Here is a 20,466-nt window from a genome sequence, read left to right as displayed (position 1 = left end):
AGGTCGAGAACCATGTGTCCTCTGAAACACAACCCAGCCAAGCTGTACTGCTTCTTGACACAATGCCCGCTTAATCCGGAAGCCAGCCGCACCAATGTGTCGGAGGAAACACTGTACACCTGGCAACCGTGTCAGCATGCATTGCCCCGCCCCGCCACAGGAGTCACTAGAGCGTGATGGGACAAGAACATCCCTACTGGCCAAACCCTCCCCTAACCTGGACGACACTGGGCGAATTGTACGCCACCCCATGGATCTCCGGGTCGCGGCCGGCTGCAACAGAGCCTGGACTCGAACCAGGATATCTACTGGCAGTGGCCTTAGACCACTGCGCCACTCGGGAGGCTATGACCCCACTTTCCATGTAATCTTATTCATTATGATTTAAAAGGCAAAAATGACCCTGGATCATCACTCCACTCCTGGTTTGTTAAATAAGATAATGATTTAGCTACTCTTTGAAGCGCTCACCAGGCATAGCTACTCAGCATCTTCTTGAGGAACATCGAGGCACTTTGGGACACGTTGGGGTAGAGCTTGGTCGGGTCAAACTTGGCAATCTGGATTTTGGTCTCAGTCTGCTGTGGGTCTTTGTCCTGAAAGGGCAGCCTACCGCTAAGCCTGAGCAAAAGTATCATACACAATGAGAGTTCTGAGAGAAAAAAATAAATCGCACAACTTCACAGACTTATGACAATAGTGACTATGAAATGAGTACGTTGTATATTTACATGACGTAGGTTAGAACCCCCAGGCTCCAGATGTCAGCTGGAGGGCCGACCACATCACCTTTCACCATCTCCGGAGCTTTTCACGCCAGCATAGAAGGAGCAGAGAGAGAGTTCAGAGGAAAGTAGTGATCAAGGTGATGATAACAGCTTATTACCCAAGATGCACTTGGCGTGTACCAGTTCCAGATACCAGTGGGAAATTCAATAGTGTTACCAACTCACACATATACTCCAGTGTGCCCAGGCTGCTGTTGTATTGTTTGAGGCAGAGAGGGTTGAAGTTCTGCGCGCTGCCAAAGTCCACGATCTTGATGACATTGAGGTTGGTGACCATGACGTTGTCAGGCTTGATGTCTAGATGGAGGACGCGTCTGTTGTGGAGGTACTCCAAACCCTGAAGGAGCTGAACCAGGTAACACACCACGTCATCCTCCGAGTAACGGAACCTTAGCAGGAAAATTGATTTATTCCACGGATATGTTGTAGAGCACAGCTGAGAGCAGTGTGCAAGTCTGTGTATGTGTGTGTACGTGTGTGTGTGTGTGTGTGTGTGAGCATCATGCTCCACACACCTGTCTATAAGGCTGTGGAGCAGCTCCTTGCCAGTGCAGTGCTCAGCCACCAGCACCAGGTAACGTGGGGTGACGTAGGCCTCGTGGAGGGTCATGACCTTGTCGTTGTGGAGAGACTTGAGGATCTCATATTCCTGCAGGATGGACTTCTTAGTCTCCTGGTCATACGGAATGATCTTAGCCATGAAGACGTGTCCTGTGGCGTTCTCTCGACACTCCCGGACCACACCGAACCGCCCTCTGGCCAGACAGAGACAATACGGCAGTTTAGTCACTAAATAATATGTGGTTAAACATGAAGCCAGTTTCACTGACTGAAAATTAACCATATAAGTAGTAGTAGTAGTAATAGCAATACTGTGTAGTGTAATAGTGTACTACTGTAGCTGTAGAAATATTGACCACATCTCTAACATCTCAGTCACCTGGCTTTCTCATCCAGGAAGGTGTAGGGCTTCTGTGGGACTCCCTGTCGTAGAGCTGTCTCACCCGGCTTGAGTGTGGTGCGGTCCCTGGGGGTCCCTCGAACAGGGGTGCCCTGCCCCTCCCCTATTGGGCTCAGACTGCTGACCTGGAGCACTTGGGGGGAGAAGGAGGGGGCCGGGATGGGGCTGGGGGCCATACGGGCAGTGGCGGCAGAGGTGTAAGTAGGAACGGATGCCATGACGGGCTTCGTGGGGGTGGAAGGAGGTGTAACGAGAGGGAGAGGGGGAGAGATGGGCAGGGTTTGGGTCATGGGTGGGACCACATTGACAGGACTCTGGGGTTTGGGGAGGACGAAGGGAGGAGGTTTGACTACAGGCGGGGAGGGGAGAGTTGGAGGGGTGGTAGGGGTGACCGTCAGGGGTTCAGTTGGAGGGGTTGTGATGGCAGGGCTGGCAGGGGCCGAAGGTGTAGAGGGAGAGAGAGCTGCGGTGGGAGCAGGGAAGGTTAGAGACGTCTGTGTAAGGGAGGGTGAAGAGGGAGAGACAGTGGACACCGTTTTACCAGGAGGTTGCATTACTGCTGGTTTGACCTTTGTGATAACAGTCACTAAGGTGGTAGCTGCTGGGGCAGGGTGGGAGGGAGGTGAGGAGATTGTCTTCACAATGGCCACCGCTGGAGAGGACACGCCTACTGCAAAGCAAACACATCTCTCTTCAATATCATATTATCATAACCATTCTGTGAAACAAATATGCAACAATACATAAAAAACGGCAGAACTTTCTTGACCACCTCTTTTTAACCAATTTAACACAATTTACAGAATTTGAACCCCCTGTCCCAAAGGTGTGTTTCAGCACCTGTTGAGTCCAGGCTGACTTTGTCCGATGTGTTGCTGTAGGGTCCCTGTCCTGCCTTGTTGACGCAGGCCACTCTGAACCTAAAGGCGCCCCCTGGTGGCAGGTCTGTGACGTTGTAGTAACAGTCAGCCACTCCAGTCGCTATGATCAGCCAGTTGGCATCACCTGAAAGGAGAAAGAAAAGAATGCTTCATTTATATGATTGCCAATTGCGTTATGTTATATCAATATGGTCAAATAGCCCATTTATATGCGTCACTTTGACTTTACACACCACTGTCATTTGTTGCAGTACTTATAATTCACACAAGATAGTGTTTCATGTTGATGGTGAAACAGACAAGGTTATGTTTACAATATCAGCTGTACACTAAGGTGGTGTGGAGCCATAATTATCTGTCATAGTCACAACTCATACAGAGGAATAACAGAATAACAGAATAACATTCACATGGTAATGAGGAGATAGTGGGGCACAATCCAATGAACAAACACAGACAACAACAATCATCCAAAGCCCAGCCTGGCAGTAACTGTGTGGTAATACAAGGTATGAAGCCATCCAATTCAATCAGTCCTGAAATCATATTACATTCATGTCATTCCCACTTTGATACAATCCTAACGATGTAGGCTCTACAATGATTCCCCGTATTATGAGACCATAATGACTTATAAAGCGTGATGAAATAGGGCTCATTAGCAGTCTATGTGGCCAGTTTGTACTGTGACTATTTGCCCAGTGTTTGAGTTATTCACTGCACAGTAGTGTTTAAAGTGACAGCCAAAGGTGTTTCCTACCCAACCGTCAATAAGGATAATACATTTGGGTGAAATGGGCTGTAAAATAAATCAAATATTAATATTTGGCTTGAGTTCATGGAGATGACTAGCCTGGAATCCAAATTGATATTCTCAGTGTCAATCGTGACATCAGTTTGAACTCCAGGCTAGGAGATGAATGTCAACCCACCTTCTGTCTTCCTCTCCAGAGAGTAGCTACAGGGGGGCTTGGTGTCAGCTGGTTTCCATAGCACCAGGGCTGTGTTGTTGTACGTCTGGGGAACCTCCGGGGTGCCTGGCCTTTTGGGGACACCTGGAGGGAGTGACAGAGGGGAGGAGGGTGGGGTGGAGGGGAGGATGAAGGTAGGGTGGAGGGAAGATAAAGGAGGGGTAGAGGGAGATGGAAGGAGGGGTAGAGGGGAGATGAAGGAGGGTAGGTGGGGGTAGAGGGAGATGAGGAGGTTGGTTGAGGGGTAGAGGGGAGATGAAGGTGAGGTGGAGGGGAGATGAAGGTAGGGTAGAGGGGAGATGAAGGAGGGGTAGGGGAAGGAGGGGTAGAGGGGGAGATGAAGGAGGGGTAGGATGGAGGGGAGATGAAGGTGAGGTTGTAGGGGACATGAAGATGGGGTGGAGGGAGAGATGAAGGAGGGGGAGGGGAGATGGGAGGGGAGAGGGGAGATGAAGGTAGGGGGGAGATGGAGGGGAGGGGAGATGGAGGAGGTAGGGGGAGATGGAGGAGGGGGGGGAGATGGAGGAGGGAGAGGAGAGGAGGGTGGAGGGGAGATAAAGGAGGGGTGGAGGGGAGATGAAGGAGGGTAGAGGGGAGATGAAGGTAGGGGGAGGAAGGAGGGGAGAGGGGAGATGAAGGAGGGGTAGGGGGAGATGAAGGAGGGGTAGAGGGGAGATGAAGGTAGGGGGAGATGGAGGGGGGGGGGGAGATGAAGGAGGGGCGGGGAGATGAAGGTGGGTGGAGGGGAGATGAAGGGGGAGATGGAGGGACAGAGGGGAGATGAAGGTGGGGTGGATGGGAGATGAATATGGGGTGGAGGAGGGTAGAGGGGAGATGAAGGAGGGGTAGGTGGAGGAGGGGTAGAGGGGAGATGAAGGAGGGGTAGGGGGAATGAAGGAGATGAGAGGGGAGATGAAGTTGGGTAGAGGGGAGAAAAGGAGGTGGGGGAGATGGAGGCAGAGGAGATGAAGGTGGGGTGAGGGGAAAATGAAGGGTTGGAGGGGAGATGAAGGAGGGGTAGAGGGGAGATGAAGGAGGGGTGGAGGGGAGATGAAGGAGGGGTAGGGGGAGATGAAGAGGGTAGAGGGGAGATGAAGGAGGGGTGGGGGAGATAAGGAGGGGTAGAATGAAGGTGGGGTGAGGGGAGATGAAGGAGGGTGGGGGAGATGAAGGAGGGGTAGATGGGAGAGGAAGGGTGGAGGGGAGATGAAGGAGAGCAGAGGGGAGATGAAGGGGGGAGAGGGAGATGAAGGAAGGGTGGAGGGGAGATGAAGGAGGGGTAGAGGGTGAAGGAGGGGAGATGAAAGTGGGTGGAGGGGAGATGAAGGTGGGTGGAGGGGAGATGAAGGAGGGATGGAGGGGAGATGAAGGGGAATGTGAAGGAGGGGTAGGAGATGAAGAAGGGTGGGGGAGATGGGAGGGGTAGAGGGGAGATGAAGTTGGGGTGTAGGGGATGAAGGTGGGGTGAAGGGGAGATGAAGATGGGTGGAGGGGAGATGGGGTGGGGTGGAGGGAGATGAAGGTGGGATGGAGCAGAGATGAAGGTGGGGTGGAGGGGAGATGAAGATAGGGTGGTGGAGAGGTGGAGGGGAGATGAAGGTGGGGTGGTGGAGAGATGAAGTTGGGGTAGAGGGGAGATGAAAGTGGGGTGGAGGGAGATGAAGGGTTAGGAGCAATAGAGAGTTAGAGGGAGATGTTGGGTTTGGTGGAGGGGAAGTTTGAGTAAAAAAAAAAAACATTTCATTGTCACATATTTTGATGAGTTAGGGTGTCACAGAGGGGGAGGTTTTGGGAAGGGGAGAGTTTGGATGGGGTGGGGTGTCACAGAGTGGAAGGATGGAGATAGCCGATGGAAAGAGGAGAAACCACCCAGGACAGAGTAATGGGTTTTTAGCAAAAAAAAATATGCAAACCATACACGGCACTAATAGCTTTTCACCCTGATATGATGATAGATTTTAATGAAGGCTGCCCACCACTGAGACTGATCGAGCCAAGGCCTCAGACCTCAGACAAGATGAGCAGTCTGGGGAATCTCTCAGCCAACAGATTGATGACAAATGGAGACAGATAGCATCAGCAGACGGGATTAGTAATGCAGACGCCCACACAGTGTCCCCAGAGCAATACAATTTGAAGCTGTGAAAATCGAACTGAAATGTAGCGCATTGAGTCTGACACCTGAATAAGAGAGAGAGGCCATCAAGTGTCTGGAGTCACCTAATTCTGTCGCTTTGCTGATGGATATTTGACATTTGTATTGATATTGTTATTTATAGCCTGCTGTCTGGACAAGAACCAACAGATGCCAAATCATAATTTGACCATCCTGTTGTTGCAGGAACTAAAAAAAAAAACTTCTAAAGTTTGTAATTTCCACTTTAAAATGTCAGACTTTATTTGCCTTAACGAAAAATGTATCAACCCCTACAAAGAAATAATAATAATTATAATCCACAAAATAACTCACATTTCCTGTTGCTGCAGGATTATTTTCCTGCTGTGAAAAACTGGGTCAAATTAAGATCCGGTATCTGTAGTAGCTAGATGGACTGTCTGAGTGACAGTTGATTATTTGATTCTAACACATTGGATTCTAACCTGGGAGCGCATCTTTCTTTTTGTAATAAGCAGCACTCTCCTCTTGGAATGATTAGAAAGAGGTTGTAAATTCAAGGCAAAAAGCCATTCGTTTAATCAGCTGTAAGTAAACTACATTAATATTTATGCCCATGTCATTAATATGCATTGCATTCACACTGGAACACAAATCCTATTACCTAAACCTTTCAAGGTTCATCACATCGTAAAGATGAATAATAAATGTTTTTGCTTAGAATGAAGGGCAAATACCCCTTTCTGGATTCAGTGTAAATGTCATGTTTACACTAAAGGTTTTGGATGCAATTCAATTCCAACAGATATTACAGGTCCAGGATATTAGAATATCACATGAAGATAACGGCTTCAAAAATATATGGGTATTTTCCTGTTTCTCCACAAATCTAAACGACGGGATTGTCGTTGATAATAACATTTTCCTGTATAACATGTTACTCACAGGCCAGGGACAGTGTGCAGGAGCTGGTGACGCTGGCTAAGGGGTTACTGGCCACACACTCATAGAGCCCTGCGTCCCTCCTGCTGGTCTTCATGATCGTAACAAGCTGCCTGCCGTCTGGACAGGAGATCAGACTCATCCTGTCGTCCATCTCCAGTGGTCTCTTATCTGTGGACAAGTAAACCCATCAACAATAATAATTACAGTGGCATTTTACAGTCCTATTTCAAAAGGTGTTTATCTAGTATTCGATGAGAAACTTTATGGAAATAATGAGCAATCTCTAACATCAACACAAGTTTAGGAAGTCGTGCTCACACAGGGCACCATGTAAGTATGAGCTTTGATGGGTTATGACAATATATCATCCCTTCACAGGCAACAACCAACGTTTCAGCAGCAGCTCCTACGGTAAAGCTTTATTAGACAGCGCTGTTGCAAAGAGTGTTGTGTCTGTCAGCTCTATGAGTTCTTACCTTTAGTCCAGCTGATTTGTGGGTGGGGGCTGCCAGCCGGGAGGCAGCTAAGAGTGACAGGGTCACCCTCCAGTAAGACGTGGTCCCTCAGCTTGATGAGGAACACAGGAGGGAAGTCTGGGAAAAACAAGGTTGTGGCTGAATAATATTATTGAACACTGAGAATGAGTTTAGAATGTAAAAGCAGTGTGCAGCTTTCATTGCCAAACTCCAACTCTGTATGCACATTCAACATAAAGGCAACTGGTTGCTGAATTTAGCAGACAGTACTAGAGGAAGTGCGGGAGTACTGCAGGCTGCCTGATGACCCCTCATCTTTGGCTGAGGGGAGGTCAGTCTGAGAGGGGGTCTTATCCTTCCTGCTCCTGCCCAGACCCCACCTGTCCCACCGCGACCGCCTGTCAGTCTCTGGAGCTGTGGAGGACAAGACATAATGGCAAACAGCTGAGACAGACGAACCTGAGGAGGTGAGCTAATATCTCCAGTATCTATGCTGCAATAGTTTATGTGCCTGGGGGCTAGTGTCAGTCTGTCCTATCTGGTGTAATTATCCTGTCTTATCTGGTGCCCTTTGATCTTAGGTGTGCTCTCTCTAATTCCCCCATCTCTCTCTCTCTCCTTCTCCCTCTCTCTCTCTCTCTCCCACCACTTGCTGTCTCGACTTCTGAATGATTGGCTATGAAAAGCCAACTGACATTTACTCCTGAGGTGCTGACCTGTTGCACCCTTGACCCTGCTGGTGATCTTTGAATGTTTGAACATGTTGAAGAACGATCTGGCCTTAATAGCCATGTACTCGTACAGTTTTAGAAAAAGAATGCTGTCTAGAACCAAAAAGGGTTCTTCGGCTGTCCCCACAGGAGAACCCTTTGAAGACACCCCTTTTGGTTCCAGGTAGAACCCTATTGGGTTCCAGGTAGAACCCCTTCCCGAGAGGGTTTTACATGAAACCCAAAAGAGTTCTAATTGGAACCAAAAAGGGTTCTCCAAAGGCTTCTCCTATGGGGACAGCTGAAGAAACCTTTGGGAAACCTTTTTTCTGAGATTGTATAAACTACACCCTGCACAGCCAGAAGAGGACTGATGTAAAAAGGGCTTTATAAATACATTTGATTGATATTTGATGGAAATTGCCAATGCCATCTTAGCCAGCATAATATACCAAGATAAATATTACTTACTGAGCGACTTTTGACTTTTTGACTTTTCGGAATGAAGGCTTGATGCAGACCCAATGGATTCCTTGGACACTTTGGATTCTTTGTTTGTCTGTTTGGCTAGCTGATTCTCTGGGATCCCCATCTCTTTGAGACCTCTTCCCTCGGACTGGGAATGTCGATGACGGGAAAACAGTGGAGTTTTCTTTCCCTCTGGCTTCTCTTCCTCCATCTCTTTCCTATCCTCTGACTGGCTTCGGACTTTCCCAGAAATTCCTGCCACCTTGTTCTCAAACTTCTTCCTCATCGCCAAGACGGGGGAATCACAGACCTTCTTAAAATCCTTTTCTTCTGCATCTTTCCGACTTTTCTCTTCCTCCACGCGTCGCTTGGCCTCTTTCTCCTCCTTCCTTTCCTCTGACTTGCTCCTCAAACTGGCTGAGATACCCGCTACTTTGTTCTCGAACTTCCGCCGCATGGCTAAGACAGACGACTCCTCCATCTTTTTGCGTTCTCTCACCTCCTGCTCTCTCCGAGCCTCTATATTGTCCAGCTCTGTCGTGTCCAGACTCTTACTGCGGCCTATGGCCCAGGACACCCTGCGCTTACTGGCCGCAGGCTCAGTCTCCTTTGACTTCTCCTCCTTTTTATCTATGGATGGGGTCCTCTTGGTGCGCATGGAGAACCGTCCAATGATGCCCAGGGACCCTGTGTCTCTCTCCACCTCCCTCAAGTCCTGGACGGACTTGGACTTCTCCTGCAATCCTTGGGGCACCATCTCCAGCGGAGCCCCCAGACGCCCCGGCCGGTATACCTCCTCACCCTCGCCTGTCTTACGGGGAAGGGTCGGGGACTTCTCTTCTGATTTGGTCCTGGTAAGTCTCCGGAGCCCACGGGTAAGGGATGACTCACGCTTCTTGAACCTGGATTCAAAGACTTCCTCTGAGTCTATGTCCTTGATATCTGTTCTGAGGGCGTGGTAGGTTGGCGTGGGGTGGTGGGGCGGTCTGGGACCATAGACGAGCTAGTCGAGATGGTTGGGCTTGTTGGGCGTTCGGTGGCCACCTTGGCGAAGACGGCAGGGTGTTCAGGAAATGTGGGGCTAGGTGTAGATTGAGATCTCTGGCTGCTGTCAGGTTTTCCAGGTGGTACTACAATAGTTTGCATCACGTTGGCATACGCAGACGTTTTTCCTGTAGGCGTAACCCTTGGAGAATCACAACCTTTTGCTTTCACCTCTTCTTTCTTTAACTCTATCTCCTGCTTCTCTTTCTGTTCATCTTCCTCAGTATCCTCCTCCTCTATGACAATCACAGGAGCTAACACGGTAGGAGACCTGCCCTGGGAAATCTCCCTCTTCAACTCGTGTCTATCAACCCTCTCCTGTGCTTTGGTCCTTCTCTCCATCTCTTCATCTCTTTCAGAAGTTTCCTCAGACTTGCTCTTCTTCTTCTCCTCTCGCTTTTTCTCTTCCCTCGCTCCTTGGTCCTCTTTGACTGGGGTGGGCTGTATGGAGGAGGAGGGCACATGAGAGTAAGGTCTGGAATCCAGCCTGGTCTGCTCCGTAATTGCTGATATGGAAGTGGCCTCCTGGAGGTCTTTCCCCTGTGAGTTCCTCTCAATGCTCTGGGTCCTTTCAGCACTGTCTCTCCTCTCAGTGCTCTGGCTAGATGTGCTAGTGGGGATCTCTAAGGGGGCTCCAAACTGCCGGTGTAGGGGCATGGGCTCCGAGTCTCCCTGACTGAAAGAGGAACTCTTCTGGAACATTTTGATTTTGGTTGTGTCCTCCACTGCACATTCGGTAGATGCTGCTCTGGCCAGCGACCGCTCTGGCGCCCCCACCCTGGATCTCCTCAAGTTTCGGTCCAGGGACGAGGTTCGCCTCTCGTCATCCATTCCTAGGGTCTCCAGCAGGGGACCTCGCAGGCCACTTTTGCTGTTGCCTCCCCTCAGCAGCCTCTGTCTCATCAGCTCCAGTTTGAGTGCATAGTCCTCCTGGCTCATCTTAGCCGCCCCAGGGCTGGGGCTCCGATTTGGTAGCTCCATGGAAACTGCCTTTTTAAGGCTTTTTTTGCCGTTGTCTTCTTTGCCCTCCTCCACAGCTCCCTCCTCTGGCTCAATGTGGAGAAGCAGGGCCGAGTCAGCTGAACTGCCCCTCCTCATTGTCGCTCTCCGGGACTTCGTCTGAGTGTCATCCTCCTCCACACTCGAGCCCTTCTTCAGGGGACTCTCTTCGTTTTCACTGCAGTCTTCTCCTCTTCTGAAGACCCGCCATCTTCCTCGGTTGTTACCCTTTTTCTCGTTCCTCTGCTTCCTCCTAATTCCTTGGCCTCCTTTTTGGACACCACCTCCTCTATGGGCTGTTCCCTGTGCCGGGTTAACCATGCCCCTTCCACTGTCCCATTGTCCTGGAAGGCAGTCCTGTGACGTCCTCGTCACCTGGTATCTCGTTGAGGGAGACCCTGGAGCCGGAGAAGACCATAGATAGAGGCATGGGGATGAAGGGGAGTTCGTCCACATCTTCGTCTGAATCAGAGGATGAGGAGGGTGGGGGCGATCCCTCTTTGAGGTGACGGGCCACAGCGATGGAGATGTGGTTGGACGAGTCGTTGAGAAGCTCAGGGATGGAGCGCATCACCATCTTGGATTTGTAGCTGATGAGGGAACGCTGGGTAGAGATAGGGAAAAGGGGACGTGTTAAAGGAGTAATTTGGAAGGTACTTAGAGGGATTCATTGAAGTGTATTAATCAATGTACTACTTACAGAAATAATGAATGCCTTACCTGCCAACGTCTTCGAGATAAGACCTGCTTTAGGATCGCTGTGTTGATGCTCTTGTCTTTTATTGAAGTCTTGAACCAGGGGTGGCGAAGGCTCTCTGTAGCGTTAGGCCTCCTGAGAGTAAAACATCACATGGTGACAAATAAAACACTAAGTCCCAAACACTTATTTTCTGGTCTTATTTTCTGGTCTTATTTTGTTTTGAAATTGTTTGTATTCCTAATATAAGGGAATTCATTACAATCAATTTATACCAAGGCATTATCATCAATAACACTCACAGTCTGTCAGCCACCAGCAGTTTGATGACGAATCCCTTGGCCTCTCTACAGAGGTCAGCAAACATACTCTCCTCAAAAGCCACATTTTGGTTCCTGATGTTGAGGACGGTGCATCTGTCGTTCTCCCCAGCAAAAGGAGACACACCAGTCAGACTAGAAGGGAAATATGTTATGTTAATAGTCTTTACTGAGACTGTTTCCTTGCTGTCAAATCCATTTTAAGTGGGCCAATTGAAGCCTGTGGCAATATGCAAACAATATGCAGGTGATATGCATTGGTGTTTTGCTTACTGAGGTTATAGAGTGTGGCAAAATTTCAAGATTTCAAGATTGACAGAAATGTAATGCAAAAGGTGTATTGAATTCTAAGAATATCTTGACCAGAGACATTTATCATGTTCTTAGTCCAACCAGAACCTTAAACACTCACCATAGGTAAGTGATAACCCCAATAGGCCTGTGAACAGAGAGAGGGAGACAAATGACTTTCAGAGGGCAAGATGAAGGAGAGAGGGAGAGAGCGATAAAATCATGATTAATCAGGAAATAGATTAAAGGAGTCTCCAGCCCCCTCCCCCGACCAGTTGCTCACCAGATGTCTGTTGCCTTGGAGACCGGCGTTTGGTTAACGATCTCCGGGGCAACAAATTCCGGAGTGCCGTATTTGCAGTAGTGGGCTTCATTGGTCCCCAGCTTGACGGCATTGCCAAAGTCACAGATGCGGATCTTGTCACTGTGTCGGCCTGCCATGAGGATGTTCTCAGGCTGGGTGGGTTGGATGAAAACAGGGAATTATTAAGAACATAAGGTTTCCGTCCAATTGGCTACAGATTTTCATGCTAATATTCTAAAATAAAATAAAATGTACATTAGAGACTCTGTTATTTGATATATGTAAAACTATGACTTGATTTGTGTAATGTTATTCATTTTAGTGTACATGTTTTGAGTGAGGAAAATACATTGGTATCTGAGTAGTATGTATTCTTGGCTTTGAAATATTCTTTCCTTGTTATATTAAGTAAGTTGATAATTGCAGAAGTATCTGTTAAACAGTGCCTTCGGAAAGTATTCAGACCCCTTGACTTTTTCCACATTTGTTACGTTACGGCCTTATTCTAAAATTGATTCAATTAAAAAAAAACAGCAATCTTACACACGATACTCCATGATGACAAAGCAAAAAAAGGCTTTTAGAATTTGTAAAAATCAGAAATACCTTATTTACATAATTATTCAAACCCTTTGCTATGAGACTCGAAATTGAGCTCAGGTCCATCCCATTTCCATTGATCATCCCTGAGATGTTTCTACAACTTGATTAGAGTCAAACTGTGGTAAATTCAATTGAATGGACATGATTTGGAAAGGAACACCTCTGTCTATATAAGGTCCCACAGTTGAAAGTGCATGTCAGAGCAAAAACCAAGCCATGAGGTCGAAGAAATTGTCTGTAGTGCTTCGACACAGGACTGTGTCGAGCCACAGATCTTGGGAAGGGTACCAAAAAATGTCTTCAGCATCGGAAGGTCCCCAAGAACACAGTGGCCTCCATCATTCTTAAATGGAAGAATTTTGAAACCACCAAGACTCTTCCTAGAGCTGGCCGCCCGGTCAAACTGAGCAATTGGGGGAGAAGGGCCTTGGTCACGGAGGTGACAAAGAACCCAATGGTCACTCTGACAGAGCACTAGAGTTCCTCTATGGAGATGGGAAAACCTTTGAGAAGGACAACCATCTCTGCAGCACTCCACTAATCCGGCCTTTATGGTAGAGTGGCCAGACGGAAGCCACTCCTCAGTAAAATGTACATGACAGCCGCTTGAAGTTTGCCAAAAGGCACCAAAAGACTCTCAGGCCATGAGAAACAGATTTTCTGGTCTGATGAAACCAAGAGTGAACTGTTTGGCCTGAATGCCAAGCGTCACATCTGGAGGAACCTGGCACCATCCCTACGGTGAAGCATGGTGGTGGCAGCAACATGCTGTGGGGATGTTTTTCAGTGGCATTTACTGGGAGACTAGTCAGAATCGAGGCAAAGATGAATGGAACAAAGTACAGAGAGATCCTTGATGAAAACCTGCTCCAGAGCGCTCACAACCTCAGACTGGGGAAAAGGTTCACCTTCCAACAGGACAACGACCCTAAGCACACAGCCAAGACAACGCAGGAGTGGCTTAGGACAAGTCTCTGAATGTCTTTGCGTGGCCCAGCCAGAGCCCGGACTTGAACCGATCAAACATCTCTGGAGAGACCTGCAAGTAGCTGTGCATCAACCTCCCCATCCAACCTGACAGACCTTGAGAGGATCTGCAGAAAGGACTGGGAGAAACTCCCCAAATACAGGTGTGCCAAGTTTGTATCTTGTAACTTCATACCCAAGAAGACTCAAGACTGTAATCACTGCCAAGGTTTTTAATATTTAATACATTTTCAAAAATGTCTAGAAACCTGTTTTTGCCTCATCATTATGGGGTATTGTGTGTAGATTGATGAGGGGCAATTTTTTAAAATACATTTTAGAATAAAGCTGTAACATAACAAAATGTGAAAAAAGTTGAGGGGTCTGAGTACTTTCCGGATGCACTGTATAATAGCTTGTGATTAAAGTACTGTATTTGTCCCTTGCACAGTGGGAATCTGATGTACCTTGATGTCAAGATGAGCAATGTCTTTCTGGTGAAGGTAGCTGACCCCTTCAAGCACCTGCTGAATACTGGACCGGATCTGCAGCCCAGAACATCTCCTTTAACACATTTGACATTCTATATTCTACATTCTGTATTCTATATTCTACATTCTATATTTTACATTCTAAAACAAAAATATAAACACAACATGTAAAGTGTTGGTCCCATGTTTCATGAGCTGAAATAAAACATCCCAGAAATCTTCCGTACTCACAAAAAGCATATTTCTCTCAAATGTTGTGCACATATTTGTTTACATCCCTGTTAGTGAGCATTTCTCCTTTGGCCAAGATAATCCATCCACCTGACAGGTGTGGCATATCAAGAAGCTGATTAAACAGCATGATCATTACACAGGTGCACCTTGTACCAAGGACAATAAAAGGCCACTCTAAAATGTGCAGTTTTGTCACACAATGCCACAGATGTCTCATGTTTTGAGGGAGCGTGCAATTGGCATGCTGACTGCAGGAATGTCCAACAGAGCTTTTGACAGAGAATTGAATGTTCATTTCTCTACCAAAGTCGCCTCCAACGTAGTTTTAGAGAATTTGGCAGTACATCCAACCGGCCTCACAACCAAGTGTAACCATGCCAGCCCAGGACCTCCACATCTGGCTTCTTCACCTGCGGGATTGTCTGAGACCAGCCACCCGGACAGCTGATGAAACTGAGGAGTATTTCTGTCTGTAATAAAGCCATTTAGTGGGGGAAAAACTATATCTGTTTGACTGGGTCTGGATCCCCAGTGGGTGGGCCTGGCTCCCAAGTGAGTGGGCCTATGAAATCCATAGATTAGGGCCTAATTTATTTATTTTGATTAACTGATTTCCTTATATGAACTGTAACTCAGTAAAATTGTTGAAATTGTCACATATTGCGTTCATATTTTTGTTCAGTATATATTCTATATTATACATTCTATAATCTACAGTCTACATTCTATATTCTACATTATATATTCTATATTCTACATTCTACTTTCTGTTTTCTACATTCTTGTATGCGCAACAAATTTAAAAAAACTAATTTTACTGAATTTCGCTATCTTTTAGATAAAGATAATTGAGTCGTTCTTGGTTGATTTTTCCATGCAATCCAAAGCACACTCAAACATAAGGCCAACAGGCCAAGGCAAACCTCGGACTCCATGACAGTAGTCTTCTTGGTCAGTCGGTCCAGAAGTTCCTCATGGCATCTTCACACAGCAGTTAAGGAGAATAGAGGTATAGTGTGTAATAACCATAGAGATAGATAGAGGACTCTAGTGCCCAAAATCCCATTTTAGCATGGGCAGCGCCATTGAGGACTTTCACCATTTTGAAGTAATCAACTGGGTGGGACTTCCTATGGGTTATGGAAGGATCACATGATTCCATTTGTGTCATCAGAAGGGATCAGCCAATGAATTCTACTCGTGAGCAAACAACACAGTACAGGTGGCACTATGCACCCTTTCAGTTTGTTCACCAACTCATAGATGTAGTAGAAGGTGGACTACTTCAAAATGGAGATGGCCTCAATGGCGTTGCACATGCTCTCACAGGCGCCATCATGAGACAGATACAATGATGCAATGTCTATATAAGTCTATGGTGTTAACCTTATTGCGATAGTCCAAGTGGGAGGCAAATGACATTTTTTATAATAAATGAACCAAACTCCCACACATGTCGTCTCCTGGTAATGAAACCAATCTGTGATGAGTCAGGAGAAAGTAGCGCTTCGGTTCAGTCATGCCTCCAGGGGAACAGAAAGGACATTGAGATTAATGCTATGCAGCAGTTCTCTCTCATCCACACAGTGGGAAGAAGGTGGGAAGAAGGCTCTTGGCTCTGGTATGTTCATGGAGAGGATTTTATGCATAGACGTTGGATCAATGCCATATTTTGATCCATTTTGGATCTAGCTGTAAACAAAAATGAATATAATTTGAAAACAAACAATTCTAGGAACCACAATGTTGGTTTCTGGTTGAAACCTGGGCTAAATTGAGTACATTGATGGCTTTAGTTTTTGATGCAACATATTACATAGATGAGATATGTTAGATTAACAGGGAAAGAACCTTGTTGCAACCAATACAATACTGTCTCAGAGGATATGTTACATTCAAAATGTTCATCTCTTGTAATGTGGCTTCTTCCATGCTGACCAGACTGCCCACGGTGCGCGAGCGCTGCAAAATAAATGTACACATACATGTTATTCAATCATTTCATCCAAACTGCTCGTGAGCGTCTGTGTATCCAGGCGCAAAATAGTTTTATTTTAGACACGTGACGCGCTGCAAGTCCCGCCTCTCCATACTACTCATTGGTTTTTACAAACACATACCCACATGGGTGATTGAAAGATGAACGGGGTCCACACTCCAGTCAAGTTGGTGGTGGTAATGCCAACCACCATATAAAATCCACAGAAGAAGAAGAAGAAGAAGAAAAAGAACAAGGAGAGATGAATCAAAGAAAACTAAGTAAAAACTAACTAGGTTTCCTCTTTATCTGTGGATGAATTGTTGGAGTAGAGAACACATGATTTTGAGTGACTCAAAATGAGTCAAAATTCTACAAAGATACAAAAAAAAGGACCATAAGCATTTCAGGTAAAATAAACCACTGTTTTCTAAATCCAGAGGCGCTACATCGCAAGACTTAAGGGAACACTTGTGAAACAGACCAAACAGACTAGACCTGGGTTTGGTGTTTGAGAAGTGAAAGATTCTTCTCAAAATCTAAAGACACAACCTAGATTGGAGCAAATGTCTTAAGGAGTTGAACATGTTATTTTTCCAACCTTGACAAACTGACAAAAGGACAAAAACAACTTTATATGGAAGGAATGCCTTTGATTTAACGCCTGCACAGTCGCAGTTCGGCGTGAGACCCAATGACCTGTTTCTATACATGAGCTTTGCTAGCCAACGTCACCATGACATCGCCTACAAGTGTGATCAGGGATTTCTATTGGAAAAGCAGTTTTAGCCTATCTGAATACTGTACTGTCTTTGGTTTATCCAGTTTTAGCCTATCTGAATACTATACTGTCTTTGGTTTATCGCCCAGGACAAATTAGTTAGCAACAAATTAGCTAAATGTCAATGAATGTTTAATGTGTTTTGACCTCTCCCCAAATGAATAGAGTTGGTTCACAGTTGGTATTTTATCCTGCGTGTCGTGAAAGCGTCTGGTGGGGATAGACAAAATCAACATGCGCATGAAGGCGCACGATGGCGAACGCGGACGCATGTGCAGAACCGGTTAGGTCATCATGTTATGGGTTTTCTGACAACTGAAATGAATCAAAGAATCAGTCAGTGAAAGGATACAGCTCAGTGATGATGACAACCATGTTCTTCTTCTCAAAGGCGTCATGGAAGTAGAGGATTTTCTCATGGTTCAGCTCTGACAGAAGGTTCATCTCTCTCAGGGCCAAGGCCTTCCTCTTGGCCCTCCCAGACACAAACTTGGCCGCATACTCCACCTTCCCCTTCTTCTCAGACACCCTCTTCACATAGGAGAACGCCCCACTGGAAAACAGTCGCACAATGATGATATCATTGCAATAACTCTAGGAGAATGACCAAATATTTCAATGGGATTGAGTTCTGAGAAACTAAAAGTCCTAGTTGAGAAAGTAAAGGGACATGAGTATTAAACGGTACGTGACACCTTGTTATCGTTCAACTTCTGGTGAGTCAAGCCAAGCTCTACCAGAGAAAAACAAAAAGCCTTTGTGATGTGTTCCTCTATTGACGGGTGACTCACCTCTCCTCTATTTCTGTCTGCTATCATTATGCAGTCAGGGTGTTGTTTGGTGTGGTGGAATTCCCCCTACTGACCTTTGTGGCCACCGTTCACAGTGCAATTTAATACAGATAGTAGCTACCACTCGCAGAGCCTTTAAATACAGAAGAGATAGCCTGGCTGAGTTAGTAGCTACCACTCGCAGAGCCTTTAAATACAGAAGAGATAGCCTGGCTGAGTGGATGATGTTGTTGATTGCCTGGTCCATGACTCACCGTCCTATCTCCTTGTGTACATCATAGTAATCAGTCAGCCTCCGCATCTTCCTCAAAATGGACCCCTCATCCTCCATGGGCTCCTCCACCTCCTTCCTCACTGCAGGAAGAGGGTTGGTACAGGGGGCAAGGTTAATGTGGTTTGTGTGTGTGTGTGTGTGTGTGTGTGTGGGCTGACAGATGGTTTAATAGTCTCAGACACCTTGTGGTCCAACCCATATGGAGCAGATTTGGTTGTTTAACTCTCGATTACAACAAGCTTTGGCTGAGATATTACAAGGACAAACAGATGCAACCCAACTAAAACTGCCATTTCTGGCAACAACAAATAATAGGAAAAGCCTTGGTACTGTGACATCTGTGTTAACAATATTCAGTGTGCAGAAAAAGCACACTTTTCAGCAAGAGTCTTTAATACCTTACCATAAGGGTGTGTTAATCAACAATAATTAATCAATTATATAAGCACAAAGTATCATTCTTGTAGATGTTTTCCAGACTTATTCCAATATCTGTATATATCCTTATACATTTCAGACAATATAGACTATACCTTTGTGGACAGTGAGTTCAGCCTTGCAGGAGACTTGCCCAGCCAGGTTCTTGGCGGTGCAGGTGTACACCCCTGAGTCCTCAGGCAGGGCATTCAGCACCACCAGGGAACACTCCATATCATCGTACACAAAGGTGAAGTGACTGCTCTCTGACAGCAGAGTGTCATCCTGGAACCACAGAACAGATAACCACAATCAATTCCACTTGATCAACTATCATGGAGGAGTAGGTTTGTTTTCCTGGAACCACAAAGGAGTTAATCATCCAACAACCTGCTTAATCACTGCAGAATAAGTTTATGTGGTGAATGATATAATATCCATCCATTGACTCTTATCATACCTTGTACCACAGAATATCAGGATCGGGTTCTCCCTCGACAACCACAGCAAAGCGAGATGTCTCTCCTACATGTATTTCCAAGTCCTCCATGATGGACTCAAATTTAGGATGCACTGTTGGGAGAAAAGGAGGATAGAGTTTGGAGTCAGCTTGGCTTTTTACCTCATCATAGTTACAGTAAGCACCAGGGCTGTTAGCTGATTCTAGATCTGCACATAGGGGTGAACTTTGACCCCAAACTCACCTGCCATGGCCAGTAGGATGGTACAGAGGTCGCTGCCAAACTGGTTGTTGGCTGTACAGACCAGCTGACCAGTGTCAGTGCTCTTCACCCTCTGGATCTTTAGGGTGTGTTGGTCGTCGTCTGGCATGCTCATCTCAAACATCCCTGGCTTGTTGAGCAAAACCACTCCCCTCCTCTTCCAGGTGACCACAGCATTAACATGGTTAAGGGTGAGGGTGATGCTCACGGACTGGTTCTCCACCACGTACACAACATCAGGCTTGTCCAGTATGATGGGAGCTTTCCTCAGATAGGGACCTGATAGGGATCAAAGGTCAAATGATCAGGGATCAAACCATCATCTCTGATGTGTTGACAGACCATCATTCTCTCACAATAGTAGATGCTATATATCCAGCTACATATCTGTCTCGAAGGACCATGTAATTACAATATTTTTGTACACCTGATGCAATGTGTTTGGTGACATTGCTTTTGCACTATGCAAGTGTTTACATAAATCCATTTAACATTTGACCCTCCAAAATAACTGTAGAGACTTGAGCTTATATAAGCACCTCTATCCATGAGCTGCACAAGGTCAGTGGAGGGGAGGGTTTGCTGAGGAGCTTGGCGGTGGCCGCTAGGACCCTGAAGGCATAGCGGACTCCCTTGGAGAGACCGGTGACTGTGTAGGTGGTCTCTCTCAGGTTGGAGGCTATGATGCTCCACTGGATGGAACCCAGAGGCTGCTGCTGCACTGCATACATCAAAGAACTGCCATCTGGAAGTACAACCATGAGGGTTACTGTAGTAATGTAGCGCATTTGGAGGGTAGAGGAGCCTGAAAGGGACTCGAATCCAGGTCCCTGTGACTCTCAGTTATATTGAGGCATACCTATGGAAGAGTCAAGCCTCTTTGGTTTCTTCCAGCTGAGTGTTATGGTCTTCCCTGTTATGGACTCTACCACTGGAGGACCATCGGGGGGATCAGGAACAATATCTACCAAAGGAAAATACAAATGTACCAACACACCCATACTGTAATCAGTTGGCACAATGATTCTCGTGGCTTTTTTGGTTGGAGCACCTGTTGCTGTGATTGCTGGTGGATGGTCCCCATCCATACCTGTGATGTAGAGGTGTGCGTAGCAGGCTGCCTTCCCCACTTTGTTGGAGATGACACTCTTGTAGACGCCCCCGTGGCCGTGACACACACAGCGGATGACCAGACTGTGGATATCCCTGTCTGGAGGAGGAAGAGAGAGAGAGATGAC

At 46.7% G+C, this 20,466-nt stretch overlaps 1 protein-coding gene across 1 annotated transcript in view; it reads right to left on the bottom strand.

Annotated features, from left to right (window-relative positions):
* Window positions 1–20,466, bottom strand: part of LOC112267666 (striated muscle preferentially expressed protein kinase-like) — a 59,879-nt gene that overhangs the window by 1,825 nt on the left and 37,588 nt on the right. The window contains 28 exon segments of the mRNA XM_042314038.1: window positions 472–621; window positions 732–807; window positions 954–1,177; window positions 1,304–1,543; window positions 1,729–2,419; window positions 2,590–2,754; window positions 3,563–3,685; window positions 6,663–6,830; window positions 7,139–7,255; window positions 7,409–7,552; window positions 8,320–9,276; window positions 9,279–10,673; window positions 10,675–10,963; window positions 11,080–11,191; window positions 11,359–11,511; window positions 11,789–11,815; window positions 11,951–12,123; window positions 14,008–14,085; window positions 15,189–15,246; window positions 17,377–17,577; window positions 18,070–18,169; window positions 18,623–18,791; window positions 18,967–19,079; window positions 19,211–19,507; window positions 19,768–19,794; window positions 19,797–19,973; window positions 20,088–20,192; window positions 20,319–20,438. Coding sequence (XP_042169972.1) covers window positions 472–621; window positions 732–807; window positions 954–1,177; window positions 1,304–1,543; window positions 1,729–2,419; window positions 2,590–2,754; window positions 3,563–3,685; window positions 6,663–6,830; window positions 7,139–7,255; window positions 7,409–7,552; window positions 8,320–9,276; window positions 9,279–10,673; window positions 10,675–10,963; window positions 11,080–11,191; window positions 11,359–11,511; window positions 11,789–11,815; window positions 11,951–12,123; window positions 14,008–14,085; window positions 15,189–15,246; window positions 17,377–17,577; window positions 18,070–18,169; window positions 18,623–18,791; window positions 18,967–19,079; window positions 19,211–19,507; window positions 19,768–19,794; window positions 19,797–19,973; window positions 20,088–20,192; window positions 20,319–20,438 — 6,649 coding nt within the window.

Source organism: Oncorhynchus tshawytscha, unplaced genomic scaffold (genome assembly GCF_018296145.1).
Source record: "Oncorhynchus tshawytscha isolate Ot180627B unplaced genomic scaffold, Otsh_v2.0 Un_contig_1712_pilon_pilon, whole genome shotgun sequence".
NCBI classification, from domain to species: Eukaryota; Metazoa; Chordata; class Actinopteri; order Salmoniformes; family Salmonidae; genus Oncorhynchus; species Oncorhynchus tshawytscha.
Note: the sequence above shows the minus strand (reverse complement) of the source record. Positions and strands in the feature narration are given on the sequence as shown.